Source organism: Diabrotica virgifera, chromosome 8, assembly GCF_917563875.1.
Source record: "Diabrotica virgifera virgifera chromosome 8, PGI_DIABVI_V3a".
NCBI lineage: Eukaryota > Metazoa > Arthropoda > Insecta > Coleoptera > Chrysomelidae > Diabrotica > Diabrotica virgifera.
Window position 1 is genome coordinate 224,096,563 of NC_065450.1, and position 17,584 is coordinate 224,114,146.

A 17,584-nucleotide genomic window follows, 5' to 3' on the forward strand; every position below is an offset into this window, starting at 1 on the left:
GAATAGCCAACATGCAGATATCCGGAACGAAAGTAGATAGAGAGTCGCTTCCGGCGGCCTATTTTATTGCTAATTAATTGCTAATTTATTAGGCAAATTAAAAATGTATTGCTTCATCCCCTTCAGAGAAACAGGTGGCCATTCCAGCTTAATATTAAGCTAGAATAGCCAACATTCATATTTCCGGAACGAAAGTAGATAGAGGGTAGCTTCCGGCGGCATATTTTATTGCTAATTAATTACTGAAATATTGGGTATACAAGAATTTACAAACTCACCCCTTTCAACCACTACCGTTATCATCATTCCCCGGAATCTTCAAAAAGTGAAAATAACCAATTTAAAGACCTAAAACCAACTGGGTATTTTTTACTTATTAATTGCTACAGGTCTAAGCCAAAAATGACTGTTTTGCTTCATCCCCTAACAAGCAACAATGGCTACTGCGGTTTAATACTTAAGCTACAATACCCAACACTCCTATTTCAGGAAAGAAAGCAGAGAGAGGGTCGCTTCCGGCGGCATATTTTATTTCTAACTAATCTCTGAAAGATGGGGTATCCCAGAATTTAAAAACTCACCCCCTCCAGCCCCTACCATTATCATCGTTCCCCGGATTTCACAAAGAGTGAAAATAACCAGTTTAAAGACTTAAAACCAAGTGGGTATTTTTTTCTAATTACTTGCTGCAAGTCTACGCCAAAAACGAATTTTTTGCTTCATCCCCTAACGAGGAACAATGGCTACTGCGGTTTAATACTTAAGCTACAATACCCAACACTCCTATTTCAGGAACGAAAGCAGATAGAGGGTCGCTTCCAGCGGCATATTTTATTGCTAATTAATAGCTGAAAAATGGGTATACAACAATTTACAAACTCCCCCCTCCAACCCCTACCGTTATCATCATTCACCGGATTTCACAAAAAGTGAAAATAACCAGTTAAAAACCTAACACCAAGTGGGTATTTTCTTGCTAAGTAATTGCTCCAGGTCTACGCTAAAAATGAATATTTTTCTTCATCCCTTAACGAGCAACAATGGCTACTGCGGTTGAATACTTAAGCTACAATACCCAACACTCCTATTTCAGGAACGAAAGCAGATAGAGGGTCGCTTCCAGAGTCATATTTTATTACCCTTTTTAGGTCTTTAAATTGGTTATTTTTACTGTTTGTGAAATGCAGGGAATGATGATAACGGTAGGGGTTGGAGGGGGTGAGTTTGTAAATTCTTGTATACCCTAAATTTCAGTATGAGTCTTGGGTATTGTAGCTTAAGCATTAAAACGTAGTAGCTATTGTTGCTCGTTTATAGCCCATCTTTCAGCAATTAATTAGCAATAAAATATGCCGCCGGAAGAGACCCTCTATCTGCTTTCGTTCCTGAAATAGGAGTGTTGGGTATTGTACCTTAAGTATTCAACCGCAGTAGCCATTGTTCCTCGTTAGGGGATGAAGCAAAAAATTCATTTTTGGCGTAGACCTATAGTAATTAATTAATAAAAAATACCTACTTGGTTTTAGACATTTAAACTGGTTATTTTCACTTTTTGTGGATTCCGGGGAATGATGATAACGGTAGGGGTTGAAGGGGGTACGTTTGTAAATTCTTGTATACCTAATCTTTCAGCAATTAATTAGCAATAAAATATGCCGCCGGAAGCGACCCTCTATCTAATTTCGATCCGGAAATATGAATGTTGGCTATTCTAGCTTAATATTAAGCTGGAATAGCCACCTGTTTCTCTGAAGGGGTTGAAGCAATACATTTTTAATTTGCGTAATAAATTAGCAATTAATTAGCAATAAAATATGCCGCCGGAAGCGACCCTCTATCTAATTTCGATCCGGAAATATGAATGTTGGCTATTCTAGCTTAATATTAAGCTGGAATAGCCACCTGTTTCTCTGAAGGGGTTGAAGCAATACATTTTTAATTTGCGTAATAAATTAGCAATTAATTAGCAATAAAATATGCCGCCGGAAGCGACCCTCTATCTAATTTCGATCCGGAAATATGAATGTTGGCTATTCTAGCTTAATATTAAGCTGGAATAGCCACCTGTTTCTCTGAAGGGGTTGAAGCAATACATTTTTAATTTGCGTAATAAATTAGCAATTAATTAGCAATAAAATATGCCGCCGGAAGCGACCCTCTATCTAATTTCGATCCGGAAATATGAATGTTGGCTATTCTAGCTTAATATTAAGCTGGAATAGCCATCTGTTTCTCTGAAGGGGTTGAAGCAATACATTTTTAATTTGCGTAATAAATTAGCAATTAATTAGCAATAAAATATGCCGCCGAAAGTGACCCTCTATCTACTTTCGTTCCGGAAATATGAATTTTGGCTATTCTAGCCTAATATTAAGCTGGAATAGCCACCTGTTTCTCTGAAGGGGTTGAAGCAATAAATTTTTAATTTGCGTAATAAATTAGCAATAAAATAGCAAAAAATACGGGGTAAGTTTCATGGCTATTCTAGCTTAATAGACATTGATTATGGTTTAGAAGATAAAGTGCGTACGTAGAATATATTTTTCTATTATTGAATGTATTTTTCTATTATTGATTTCTATTATTGATATTTCTGTGTTCTACTATAATCTTGTTAAAGGTTCTACCAGTTTGACCGATGTAAGTTTTTGGGCAGTCACAACATGAAAGTTTGTACCCACTGCTCTGTTGAAGTGCTTTTTCTTTTGGCTCTTGCTGTTAATACATTTGCTTAAGTTGTTTGTTCTGAAAGCTGGGTTATACCTTTCTCTTTTGTGTTGGCTATTTTTGTTGATATATTGTCTGTATATGTAGCAGAAAATGTGAGCAGAAGGTACTGGGTTTTTCTCTGGCGGTGGAGACCATAACATGTTACATATGTAGATTAACAGAAATTCCCACGTCAAGGAGTCAGACTGATCCACAGTATGTCATTTCGGAATTGGGATCTAGAATTAAAGATTTTTTCGTGCCAGAGGCAGTGGCGAATCTAGAAATCTGCCTTGGGATGGGAAATTTGTCTTAGGGGGAACTTCCAATGAAAAACCAACCAAGACATAAAAAAAGATAAACTCAGATTACATAAAAGACATAAATAATTTTCCTAACTAGCGTGTTTATTGGATTGAACCTAGATTGAACTTAGACCCAGAACCGTCAAATGGAATGAACCTGGACTGGAGAACATGGCGGACACTCAACCGCATACGCACTTTGTGAATGTGGAGAAACACAAAATGTGGAGCATGTGAGAGTATGCAGACAAAAGGTATAGACGTATCCCAATACTCGGCAGAAAAACCGCAGTCTGATCCAGACTCGAAAAAGTAAAAGTCTTCGATACAGAAACTGGATAAACTCATTTTCAAATTTTTTGTTCAGTTGTATAATTACTGTAATGTTGAATAACAAAATAACCTGTAAATAGCTGTAAACATGTTAAAATATATCACTTGATAGTAGATATTCTGTAACATTCCTGGTGCAAAGTAGGGTGGGGGTACGTTAAGGACCTTGATATACATTCCGTGCACCAGAAACAGCTGTTGTTAAAGAAGTTAAAACAATTTGTGAAAATAAAAGATTTCAATTAATGTAGTATTAGTGTAGGAAACAGAGGTTAAACCTCGCAAAATGGACACAAGTCCGGTTTTATTTTTTTTTCTGGTACATCAAGGGGTGAATATTATGAGACTAACAATTTCTTAAAAAAATTCGCCCCGGAACCCCCCTTTTCATCCCTTTAAAGGGGGTAATTTGTAGTTTTTGCGAAACGTAACTATTCCTGTACGTTTTACAAAAAATTTACTTCATAGTAAAATGAACAGGACTATATTTCCTACTATTTATTTCCCGACAGTATATGTCTATCACACACCGTTTAGCGGGGGTGGCGCCCCAAAATTGACAAATTAAAAAAAAAGATGTTTTTAAAAAAAATTATTTTTCCCTAACTGTACTGAAAATTAAGAATAAACCCTGCGGCGAATAATCACAAATAAATGGCTGATTTTTTTGGTATAGTTTTCATTTAGGGGCAAATGAAAATTTTTTAATTACAGGGTGTTACATTTTAAAAAACCCCTTTTTATACCATCTGAATCGCCTATGCTAGAGTAAAAAAACGTTCAGGGATTATCCATGTACTGGTGTTATTTACAAATTTCTATAATCCACCCCCATTTTTTTCCGGAACCACCCCAAAAAAAAAGGAGAATTAATAAAGAAAGTGATTTTCTTGGAACCTTTCACACAACATGCCCTTCATTAAAATGCTTCATATTTATTATTTTGTGCACGTTCTTATTACCCATGCATGGACAGCAAAAGCGATTTCTTGATGCAACCCCTGTAGCCAAAAAATAAAAAATAAAGGGGGGGGGGGTTGAAAAAAAATTTTTTTTTGCTTTTTGGCCCATATAGACATATTATGCTCCATCAATAGGGTATTTCATAAAAATATATGATTATTGCAACAACTTTGCGGAAAGTACAGTTTGTCAAACGTAGGAAAGAGTTTGAAAACCTTACAATCGCCATGCGGCGTTATGGCGATTGTGAAATTTTCAAACTCTTTCCTAAGTTTGACAATCTGTACCACTCTCCTTGAAAATAAACTGCAGAAACTACCCCTATCCCTTGGAGAGCATGTTTTTACGATTTTCTCATTACCTATGCATTTTTTTTAAACAAAACTTACACAGAATTAAAGACCACTATTTTCTCTACAAATAAGGTCCTATGTATTTTTTTCGTATAAGCAACCGTTACGGCACAGTGGCGCCGTAAACCTCAGAAATGCTTTGGCACCTATTCAATTTATTGATAACCCACTTAAGAAAAATAAAAGAACACACTGTCTGCTACACATTATGACCTATGCATATTTTATTTTCTTTGCACCCTAAAGCCACAATGGTGGCCCAAAATCAATTGATTATTTTCTTTATTAATTCTCCTTTTTTTTTGGGGTGGTTCCGGGGAAAATATGAAGGTGTATTATACAAATTTGTAAATAACACCAGTACATGGATAATCGCTGAAAGTTTTTTTACTCTAGCATAGGCGGTTCAGATGGTATAAAAAGGGTTTTTTTTAAAATGTATCACCCTGTAATTAAAAAATTTGCACTTGCCCTTAAATGAAACCTATACCAAAAAATCAGCCACTTATTTGTGATTAATTTCCGCAGGGTTTCTTCTTAATTTTCATTACAGTTAGGGAAAAATATTTTTTTTAAACATCTTTTTTAAAAATTGGTCAACCTTGGGGCGTCACCCCCGTTAAACGGTGGGTGATAGGCATATGCTGTCGGGAAATAAATAGTAGGAAATATAGTCCTCTTCATTTTACTATTAAGTAAATTTTTTGTAAAGCGTACAGGAATGGCTACGTTTCGCAAAAACCACAAATTACCCCCTTTAAAGGGATTAAAAGGGGGTTCCGGGGCGAAATTTTTTAAGAAAATGTTAGTCTTATAATATGCGCCCCTTGATATACCAGAAAAAAAATAAAACCGGACTTGTGTCGATTTTGCCAGGTTCAACCTCTGTTTCCTACACTATAATATATAAAAAATTATTATTATATGAATACACAGATGCTCATATAAAAAATGGCACACACATGAACAAGCGCAGCTATCACCAATAACACTTACTATGAAAATATTCAGGATTTTAGTAAATGTAGGCAGCAGAAGTTCCATTATCAAAAAGTGAATTATTAAAAAAATTGACAAATTTAAAAAATACGCTCCTCCCGAGCTTATACGCAAAATGACATTTATATCGAAGTTACATACTACACAACAATTAAAACATTTAACAAATGAGAAGATTTCTTCGTGACGCTTGAAGTTTCTTCATTCTTCAGTCGATTCTCTTCATTTTTCTCAGTTCTGTTTTCGTGCTTCTTCCTCCGTAGTTGTGGTTAGTCAGTGTAAAAATATATTTATCTCAATAGTGTTAGTAAAATAAATTAATTAAAGTGAATCACAGCCATAAATAAAAATAATAATAATGAAAAAGTAGGCCCGTCTCAAATGATCATTAAATAAGAACAAATTCAGTCATTCGTTTAAATACTATAATACTAAAAACTAATTTTTTTTCTTAGTAAATATTTCATTTTTGTCAAAAGCTACACAAATAAAATATAATGTAGGAGGTACCATTTTTGTCTGTTTTTATCGTGATCAGTGATGAACAGCATTTTGTATTGTATACAGGGTGATTGATTAGTGGGGTAAAGCTCAATAGATCCGCTATAGTATAGATAGCAATAAAAGTTAATAACAAAAATTGTAGCCAACTTTGAGCTTCATATTACAAAATTAGTTCGAATGTTACAGGTTGTTCGATAACACAGTGGCAGACCAAACTTATGTTGTTTTAAACGGAACACCCTATATTTTATTTTATATTCGAAATCCTGTTAACTTCTCCATCACAAAAATATAAAGGTTTGTTATGTTATACATGGTATTTACAAAGTTATAACCAATTTTATATGAAAATCGTAACAAGTACAACTGTATAAATAAAAATAGGCACAACAGCAATTGAAGACCCTGGTGCAAGAAGGGGATAAGTACCAAATTCTGCCAAGGCGAGATAGGTGCTTATTTAGGTTGAAAAGTAACTGTTCTTGCCTGGCGCAAGTATAGGAGATGTACAGGTAATAGATACTGAAATTATAAGAGAAAACTACTTATCCCTGGTATGGTCTGGTGCAAGAACGGTATAAGAAATGTGTAACTTATCCCGTTCTTGCACCAAATTTTGAATTAATTTTTATGTGTGTTATTCCGTCCCATTATTGCACCGGTGGCTTGCCGCGATTGGCAAGATATTTTATTAAAACGTTTATAATGGATACCTGTTTATATAAGAAATAGACTTTCTGTTAAAATTTGCGTTGCTTTATTTTATATTCATTTTTATTAAGAAGTAGTTCACATTTAATAATAAAATATTTCTTCTGAAAATGGGTTTTAATGTAACTTATCCTCTTTTTGCACCTGCTGTAAACTACAGTACAAAAAAGCTTAAACTTATCCTATTATTGCACCAAATTTCTTTTTCCTTAATAGCATTGTTGTTTGGCCGTAGAATGGCGGCAAAATCATTTATACCTGTTGTATTAGTTCGGCCCTACTTCATGAACAACATAAATTTTAAATTAAAAAATAAAACTTTTTTTGCTTCTCCTGTAAAATTTACATATTGTTACTTCCCCTTCTTGCATCAGGGTCTTCAATTGTTTATTATTGCCATATTTTTTTATTTATAGTCAAAACTTTCAAAAATTATTGACATTGCTAATTTTCTTTATATTAAATACAGGGTGAGACAAAACGCAAGTATATTATTTTCTCAGTAATGTTAAATGGAACACCCTGTATTTTATATCATTATTGAAAAGTAACATTACCGTACTTTAATTTTTATATAACATTCCCTATGTCCAAATTTATTAGTTTTCGAGATATTTTCATTTTTCAGAGCACATTATTTTAAGTGTCTAAATTTATCTAAATTTTAAGTAAGCCATGACTGAATTGACAATTGACGATTACTGATTATCAATCCGGTAATCAATATAACAATGTAGCAAATAAAGAAATAAGAATAATTTATTAAGTAATACATTTTACAAAAAAAAAAAAAAAAAAAAAAAAAAAAAAAAAAAAAAAAAAAAAAAAAAAAAAAAAACCCACAACATGCAACATTTTTGAAACAATTCAAAACTACTGTTTTATGTAAATGTAACAAATAAAGAAAGAAAATTAGTAATACATTTTACAAAAAACACACAAACACAAAATATAACATTTTGTGAAGGCAATTAAACAATACTTTTGTATGTAAATGTAACAATGTAACAAATAAGAACGAAAAATAATTTATCAGTATCTAATACATTTAAAAAAAAACATGGTTGAAAAAATTAGAAGCTACTTTTAATAAAATATTTTTAATATTTAATTACATAAGGTGTTCAAAATTAATTCCTAACACATTTATGCACGCCTAAAAACGATCATTGAATGAGCTACTTACTCTAAGAAGCATTTGTAAATTAACACATCGAAATACACTTTGTATTCTATTTTTCGTGATTTGGGTGGCTACGCTACTGGTCCATTGAAAAATGAAAATATCCATGAAAAATGAAAAAAACTAATAAATTTAGACATAGGGACTGTTATCTAAAAAAGAATGTGTGTGTACTTTGTACGCACGTAAGAAGATATTCTTCTATTATATAATAGGTAATTTAAACGAAGTAAACATACTTAAAATGTTATTTGTATTTTATTTAAAAATCAAACTGACTTTCTTATCTACCACTTTCAAAAAAATTTTATTAAAACAACCAAAAATAAAAAAAATATGAATCGCCCAGGAATTGAACCCGCAACCTTCCAATCTCAGTGCTAACGCATTTCCCACTACTCCAGCGAGGCCCTAGAAATAAACGTGTAAGTTTCGGATATAATTACACAACACGGCGACATAAAGTGTAAAAATGTTATGCTTACACAATATTTTATTATTTTACTACAGGGAAACACAAATCCAAAAACACAAGAATTATAATAAATAATACATTTCCTAAAACCACTAATATATTCTTTTAATGACTTATTTGCACGGTTACAGATACATACATACCTATCTTGAAAGATTAGCAATGAACTACATACTGTCAGAACTACATACTGTCAGTGTGCGCAGGCGCGCGGATCATGTACATTTTTACCCTCAATCGATTCGCCGCTAAAGAAGAATATCTTCAAAAATTAAAGTACGGTAATGGTACTTTTCAATAGTGATATAAAATACAGGGTGTTCCATTTAAAATTACTGAGAAAATGATGTACTTGCGTTTTGACTCACCCCGTATTTGATATAAAGAAAATTAGCAATATCAATCATTCTTGAAAATTTTGACAATACGTAAAAAATATGGCATTAATAAACCATTGCTGTTTTGCTTATTTTTATACAGGGAGTCGAACTTGTTACCATTTTCATATAAAATTGGTTATAACTTTGTAAATACCCTGTATATAACAAACCTTTATATTTTTGTGATGCAGAAGTTAACAGGATTTCGAATTTAAAATAAAATAGGGTGTTCTATTTAAAAAAACATAAGTTTGGTCTGCCACTGTGTTATCGAACACCCTGTAACATTCTAACTAATTTTGTATGTGAAGCTCAAAGGTGGCTAAAATTTTTGTTATTAACTTTTATTGATACCTATCTATTACTATAGCGGATCTATTGAGTTTTACCCCACTAATCCATCACCCTGTATAACTGTTGGAAAAACCTCTACTGAAGTAAGTTTCGAAAAATTGCAAAGTGAATACGAGAATTCATTGAGATCAAAAAACGTCCCGATTGTTTCAACAAAAGATATGACATAACATATTAATATCTTAACATGCAGACTTTTCTAAACTACCACAAACTAATGCGCCTTGTCTGTCGTCTTCATATCAATCGACAGCCAAGCTAAAAAACAATACTACAATTGTCTTCAACGACAATGTACTAAAAAGTAGAAGGCATGGATATTATTTTTCTTGTTTGTATATTGATTTACTTTAAATAACACTAACGGTTGGAAATATTCAATGTTGAATGGAAGGAGTTTGGCTATTACAGGAAAGGTCTTTCAAAATAAGTAGAGACCTTAAGTTTACTACGATTGAAGTAAGTTTGAGAAGTAATCTATTGAGATCGAAAAACGACCCGATTGTCTCAACAAGTGATGTCCGACCCAAACTAATACCTCTACAATCTCGTCCCTCTTGTTCTCAATGTCAATGACGACAATATGAAAACGCCACTTTGACACGTACCAAAAAGTAGTAGTGCTAGTGAAGTTAACGAAATACTCTAGACGCTAGAAAATTGAGGCCCTAGAACAAAGCCAAATTCTAAAGATGATCTCTTAAAGATAGAACCGAAACAACACAGTCTAAGCCCACTTTATCGGCAAAGATCTGTCTGGAAATGAAGGAAAATCTTAAAGCTTTAAAAAATAGTAGTTTAGAGGCTGTTGAGTACTCGTAAAATACTACAAAACTGAATTCAAGAGGACTTGAAATAAAAAAAAAATTTTGCGGAGTAAAACTTAAGTTCCACCGACAATTTAGCTATTCATCACTAATTTGAAAAAAATTGTTTTTTTAAACTTTTTAATAACAAATTGACATTAACTATAACTTTATGGCACTTCATACGTATTGTCTTTTTATAAATGAAATCCAGTCATTAAATGATTTTGGGTTTTAAATTATATTTCTATGTAGACTGCCCCTACGATGAAATATGGAATTTGATGAAATGTGGCAAAGATAATGTTTTTGTTTTTCTAATATAACTTTTGGTTACAAATAGTGATCAAGTATGATGACTTATTGCATCAGAAATGTCATATAAGATATTTTATTCATAAAAGTGTGTTGTTAGGCATGCTTACTACGAATAATCCGATACGAAATAAAAGGTTACAAGAGTCAATAGGCCTGGATCCCGCTTACCAAAAAAAAAGTTGGCTAATAGTAAGCTGAAAATTTGTTAATAGCTTAACGGTGTCTCGTCGGACAAACTTTGATGTATGGGAACACTGGAACAGGGGAAGTTTTAATTGTGGAACAGGTTACAGGTTTCGAACGTCAGACTACCAAAATGTCCCATGTATTTTGTCGGACAGAACTTCCATTAAACTCTCATGCAAAAATCAGACTGCTATTTATCACCAACTGGGCATTTTAATAAGTACGACATTCGCTGTCTGATATGGTTACTTCAGTCAGGTGCCATTCACGCGTCAGCGCGTGATATGCTTAGTTCAGTTGTAACGTTTGAAAAAACCCAACATTAGTTTTACATCCTGTCTCCCAGAATATCTATTTTTCTAATTTATTTATCATAAAAGTTCTCAACCGCCCCTGCTTCTGGATATTACAATTTGTTTCACAATATGTATAAAGAATACCGCGTGGAATAAAAATACCTACTTCCCCTTTAAATAATGCATTGACTGGTCCCAAACTTGTAGATGTTGCGGCATTAAGGACGAATTTGGCTTGCAAGTTCGCAGAAGAATTTTCGGAGAAGGATTTGCCGCGCGGAGAGAAATTGACCATCACGAGAGGAACTCCGAACAGGTTGCGTCCCAAGACATGGATGCGCAATTGTTTGATTTGATCTGAATTATCGGCAGATTGTAGTTATTTGTTTTAATAAAGGGTTTCAATGTATTAAGTAGTGATTTTGTTGTTCGTACATAGTTGGTTAGAAGAATCAACTTCCCTTTGTTGGATTTGTAAAGTGAAAAGCCAATGAAATGGATACCCACGAATTGTGGACATAGCTGTATGGCGTCGTAATTTCTTTGTTGTGCTCTGTATATTCAAATATGGTCCAATGTTTGAAGTCCTCTATTTGAAGTTCCCGATGAGATGTCTGGTTTTCGTTCCAGTTTTTGCCCCGTCCCATTGTCTAAGGAGCCTGTTTTCGTCATAAGAAACCCCGCTGCCCCACCCCCCGTGTTGAATGGAAAGTTCTGGTTTAGTGTGATGTGACCAGTGTGACAACGAAATGTTTAAAAAAGGAGGTACTGTAAATCTTGTTCATAATATAAAAAAGATATTAAAATTTGCAGTTGGTAATTTTTTTAAAAATATTTTAATAGAGATTGCTTTCACAATGGTAGTTTTGTGTAAATTAAATAATAATATGGAATGACATTTGACAGCCAATAATTTTGAAATATGTAGGTCAAATTTTGTTTTGAAATACACTGCCCAATAAAGTTTAAAGTTTTGTGTATTGTAAGTCATGTAAAGGTTATAGTTTTTTTATTTGCCATTCCTGTAGTCAAGTCTGTATTTTTTTGAGAATATGTTTTTTCCAAAAAAAAAAAAATAAAAATAAAAATAAAGTCCGAGGTTTTAGTAAACATTTTAAAAATGTACTTATTTTTATTTCTGTAAACCTTTTGAAAAATTATTAACTAGATTTCTGATACAACTGAAATTGAGTTTTAGTATAAGAGAAAAAGGAAAATGGCATAGAAGCCAAGGATGAAGTTAAAAGTTGCCCAGTTTGACCCAAAAGAGGAATCTCACATGAATGTCACCCCAATTGGTATCCGTAAGTAAAGATATGTGTACAGTAAGTACCCAATAGTGAATCGGAGGATTTTTTTTCCAAACGGCGTCGTATTTTAAATAGTAGGAAAGTCCTCCAGTCTGTGTAAGTATCCTTTGCTTATTTGGTAATGATAGTTAGTATTCTTAAAACCCTCTCATCTCCCTAACGAACCTACGACTTGCTCACCGAACAACCAACTGATGCGCCGTACGCAAAAGAACGCTATAAGTGTCTGTTTCTTCTACTTTAGCCCCATTTCGACCCCCAGTATCTATGTAGTTAATCTTATCCCTGTCCCCATCAGAGCAGACATTTTAAAACGTTTCACAGTCAGATGCCGTTCAACAAAATGGCTCCTAGGCGAGTTCCATCCTCTTCCATATGCAGTGAGTGGGTTAAAAAAAAGGCAAAATGCTTATTGAAGCAGGAGATAGTGGGGCTTATCTGTTAGATGGTGGCCACATGTGTTGTTAGGAATATTTACTATGAAATATCGGACGGCCGCTTAAAAAATTGAATTTCATAAGAGTCCAAACGCTTGAGGATCTAAAGAGGCCAAAATGCATTACATTCACAACTTTTTAAATAGTATTACCATCTATGAAGAACAAATGATTAAGAGTGGATGAAACTGGGACTCAAGATGAAGTTAATTACGTCAAAAAAGCATTCCGTACACAAATTTTTAACCAGAATTACAATCTAGGAAAAACCAGCTTCTATACTAAGAGTAAAAATTCAATTAATGACTGGAAATTTTGACAAAAATCGTCTAAAAATCTAATAAAGCTTCAGTATGAGTAAATCTTTAATTATTAATAAATTCCCTGACCTCTTTAAAATTTAAAAATATATTTAAAAATACTATTAATTAAATTAATCTTCAAAGGATATCTTCAAAAATTATAGCTTAGAAATTCTACCACAGAAAATTTAAGCTTTAAAAAACTTAAATAACGTTACATTATATAAAAGAGCTAAAACATCAGAATTGTTATATTCCTGCCTTTTAGGATTATAACAACATCAAACATTGATATAAGCTGACGATACTTTAGTGAAATATGAAATGCTGCAAAAGATTTGTTCTTATTTCTAGTCTTTAAAACAAATACTGAATTGAATGATATATTCTTTGAATTTAGTGGATTTAATCTTTCTTTCTTCGTCTTCCCCTCTTTTCTTTCTTCACCTTCGGAGCAGGTTCTTGGTGCGCCGTTGTCATCGGTTGAGCACTATGCGCTTGCTGCGTATTCATAACATTGACGTCGAAGGTAGTGGTACCATTTACGGGTACTAGGATAGAAGGAAAGTACGACAAACTCGGGCACGGGAAAAAGGGATAAGGAACATTATTCATGTGATAGTTTATGGTAGGGTTATTGTAGGTATGATTATTGTACTGTTCGGTGATGATTTTTTGTTGAGGGTGTGAGGTAGTGGGTATGGGAGCCGGGGGCATTTCTTTCTTTTGAGCGGGAGTTTTGAAGGTACGCGGTGGCGGATCGAGGGTTTCTTGTATTTCAGCTATACTGATAGCCGGTGTGGCTGGGTAACTTATATCTACCTTTTCAACTTTCTCCGCTCTAGCTCTTTTTAAGATCTCCTCCATCATTTCTGGAGCTATAATCTCCTCGTCTAGTTCGTTGCCTTTATTCACTGAACGTTTACGTTTTTTAAGAGGAAGTCTGGTGTATTCTTCTATGTTACTATTAGCGTCTGTCTTTATTTCGACGTCTTGATACGAACAATTGGATTGTTGAGATTTTACAGCTGACTCACATTCGGTAGTACGATCTTTCATGGGTTTGATCCATACCAGTAATTCATTCATGGTTTGATCTGGAATAGGCTGCGGGGAAACTACTGTCTCCTCTGTAGATTTGGCCCAAACCAAAGACTCGTTTATCGGCTGATTTGAACAGACAGTTTGGGATGTTTTCCCAGTTGGTTTGGCCCATTCCATCGATTGATTTGAATGTTGAGCAGTATCAACCGTGTTTTCAATAGGTTTTATCCAAGCGATCGGTTGAGCTTGAGAAACAGTTGTGACAACTGTTTCATCGGAAGGTTTGATCCAAACCATCGAGTCAGTGGTTGGTTGAGTCGAAGTCACGGTTTGAGGTGTATCAACTGCTTCGGCCATGGTTTTAATCCAAATAACTGGATCATTTGGTTGATTTTGACAAATAGGTTCGACTGTTTCGTGCCAAACCATAGACTCATTGATTGGCTGACTAGAAGTGACGGTTTGAGATGAATCAATTGTTTCAACGAGAGGTTTAATCCAAACGACAGGTTTGTCTGTTAGTTGGTTTCGACTGGTTGACTCAGATGTGATGGTTGTCTCCGTAGTTGATTCTGGCATTGCTTGTTTTGCACATACTATATCTTCAGCTGCTTTAACGTAAACTGGTGCATTTGAAGAGATAGTTGAAGAGTTATCAATGGTGTTATCAACTTGATTGTCCCAATGACTCGGTTCATTTATCGGACAGATTGTAACCGTGGAATCCGCAGCTTTAACCCAAGTTACCGAATTTGGAATGGACGTTTCTTTAATCGGTTCAACCCAGACGTTTATTGCCTGATTTTGGCAAACAGACGTAACAATAGAATCTTCAGATTGTTTAGTCCAGACCACAGAATCATTATGAGATGGGGCAACTGTCGTTTCGATGGGTTTGATCCACATCATTGACTCACAGACAGATTGAGTTGATACGACTGTGTCTTCTACAGATTTAACCCAAATCAATGATTCGTTTATGGTTTCGTTTTGGCGAAGGGATTCTGATGTCACAACTGTGTTTTCGATGGGATTGACCCAAATTATCGACTGGTTTTGCAGTCTATCTGATTGTGATGAGATAATAGTATCAATAGTTTTGTCCCAAACCAATGGTTCATTAGTTTCTAGACTTGGACTCGGTTTAGTAATGCACTGTTCAGCAATTTCGATCCAAACAGTTGCTTCGTTAACTTCTTTTCTTGCTTCTTCGTTTCTTGGCACATCTTGATTCTCTTGAGCTTCTTCTTTCTTCTCTACAAGTTCTTGGTTATCTAATATTAAATTATTTTCAATATCTATATCGTCAGATTCCTGGAAGGAATCTGATTTCTCAGCGAAATTAGAATTGTCTGAAAAATAAGAGTAATTAGGAGAATGTGGGCTAAAACAGTTCATAACGGGGCTGGGAGAGAACTTCCTGAGATTCAGATTGTGTAAATCTGAAGGTATAGTTGAAACTTTGGCGACTTCTTCTTTTCCCATGGTCTTCTCGAATTCTTCAACCTCCGGAACGATGGCTGGTTGCTGCACGATATCTAAACTGTCAGGAGCTGATGTGCTAATCGTAGCAATCTTTTCCGCGACTTTATTAACTGAACTACGATCTATAAACAATAACCTATGGTTATTGTCAGTCTTTTCTTTTTCGGAAATCTTGAAAGAGAACGGATTAGATGATATTTTAGGAACGTCGCTCGTTTTACATATACGGAGCTTTTTGAATTCCAACAAAAGTTTACTACAACATATACTTTCACAAATAGGTTGAATTAAGTCATCGGTTTTTGAATCTACTGTACCTTCATTTATCAGTTCCGGCAACTTCCGATGTGAACCGTCATTATAGAGCACTCTGTCTCCTTTACATACCCCTTTGAACTTAGTCTCTTTGTCGTAATCGACCTAGAACAAAAATATTAAGTAAAGATAAACTCAACATCGAAGTAAAACAACTTCTACGTAATAATGGATTGTATAAAATACAGTCGAAAAAATGAAAGAATACCCATGATCAATCACATATTATTCAGATTATTAATAATCTATCTCTCTCTTGTTTGTTATTTATGGAAAAAAAGAAAGTGTGTACTTTGTGCGCACGTAAGAAGTTATACTTCTATTATTATGATTTCAACGAAATTAATATACTTAACAGGTTATTTGTATTTTATTTAAATATTAATCTAGCTTTCTTTACCTACCACTTTTAAATTGTTTTATTAAAACGATACCAAAAATATAAAAAACAAGCTGAAAATGCGAGCATTATCGTAACGAAAACTTTGTTTATTTACGTATTTAAATTCATAATATGGAAAATTGCTATTATGAAAAGTAGTTTAGAATTAATAATTATGTTTTAATATGCAATTATATCATTCTAATTTAAATGTTATCAACTATAAAGGTAGTTTATTCTTGATCGAAATTCATATTTTTTATATACCTCGTATAAAATTAATAAAATTTTACATATGATGTTTGCATCATAAATTTTAGAACATGAAGAGCTTTTTATGAAGAATAACTTTTCTTCGTCAAATTAAAAATAAAAGAGTTATAAATGAAAATGTTGTTGGTATCCATAATTTGAGAAAAATCTTCAAATATTTTTTTCCATTAGAATGATGTAATTGCACATATCAGACCATAATTTTTTATACCAAACAATATTATTTCATATACTGTCGGTTCGCTAAACTCAGACACAACTGGTTAGTGATTTTAGTCAATAATTTTGCCAATTTGCTAAAAAAAATTACTAATTAGTTAATAATTACTAAATAATTAGTAATTTTGTCAAAATTTGCAAAAACAAAAAAATTACCTACTAAAATCACTAGCCAGTTGTGTCGAGTTTAGCGAACCGACTATATTTTAATTTCATAGCAAATGGAACAGTCCATTTATCATAAAGGGGAGGCCGTATACTCGTATAAACCTTTTTAAAGCTGTTAATAAATTATTGCTTTTATAATATACTCAAATTGTATTTTTGAACATCTTATTTATTTTATATAATAATTAAATTCACTATCAAATGTCATTGATGTTTTATTAATGCTTAATTTAAAATTTAGTTTGACATTCACGAAGTGTCAAACTCAAATGTAAATAACCTATGCTTTGCTTAACAAATCGATATTAAAAAACTAGCCTAATTAATAGCAACGATTTCAGCTGGACGTGTAGTGTGTCGGCAGAAAATAAAACGATTGTGACGTCACATTTTAGACTTTGAGGTCGATTATCTCGAAGACGGTTAGAAATATCGAAATGCCGTTTTCAGATTTGGACTCAGAAGAAAAAACTACATAAGAATCCATCGATAAATCTGATCTGAGTATTGCAGGAGCAGCAACGCAATAACACACACTTTTGCGAATTTATAAACGAAATGTTTTCGTTGAAAAAGAATATGAATCGTCCGGGATTTGAACCCGGGACCTCTCGATCTCCGGCCACACGCTCTACCACTGAGCTATATACCTTTTGCTTCGACAGGTTACAAGATTTCTCATACATACTGACAAATTTAATAGACCAAGTGAAGTGTACAAAAATACTTTAAATATACTTACTATTATTATAAAATATCTTATTCCCGAGGAAG

At 33.5% G+C, this 17,584-nt stretch overlaps 1 protein-coding gene across 3 annotated transcripts in view; it reads right to left on the reverse strand.

Annotated features, from left to right (window-relative positions):
* LOC114336771 (uncharacterized) overlaps nucleotides 1-17,584 on the reverse strand; it is a 142,287-nt gene that overhangs the window by 26,416 nt on the left and 98,287 nt on the right. For all 3 annotated transcript variants that reach the window (XM_050657528.1, XM_050657526.1, XM_050657527.1), the window contains one exon: nucleotides 15,771-15,873. In XM_050657528.1, the coding sequence (XP_050513485.1) occupies nucleotides 15,771-15,873 (103 nt within the window). The remainder of the gene's footprint in view (nucleotides 1-15,770; nucleotides 15,874-17,584) is intronic.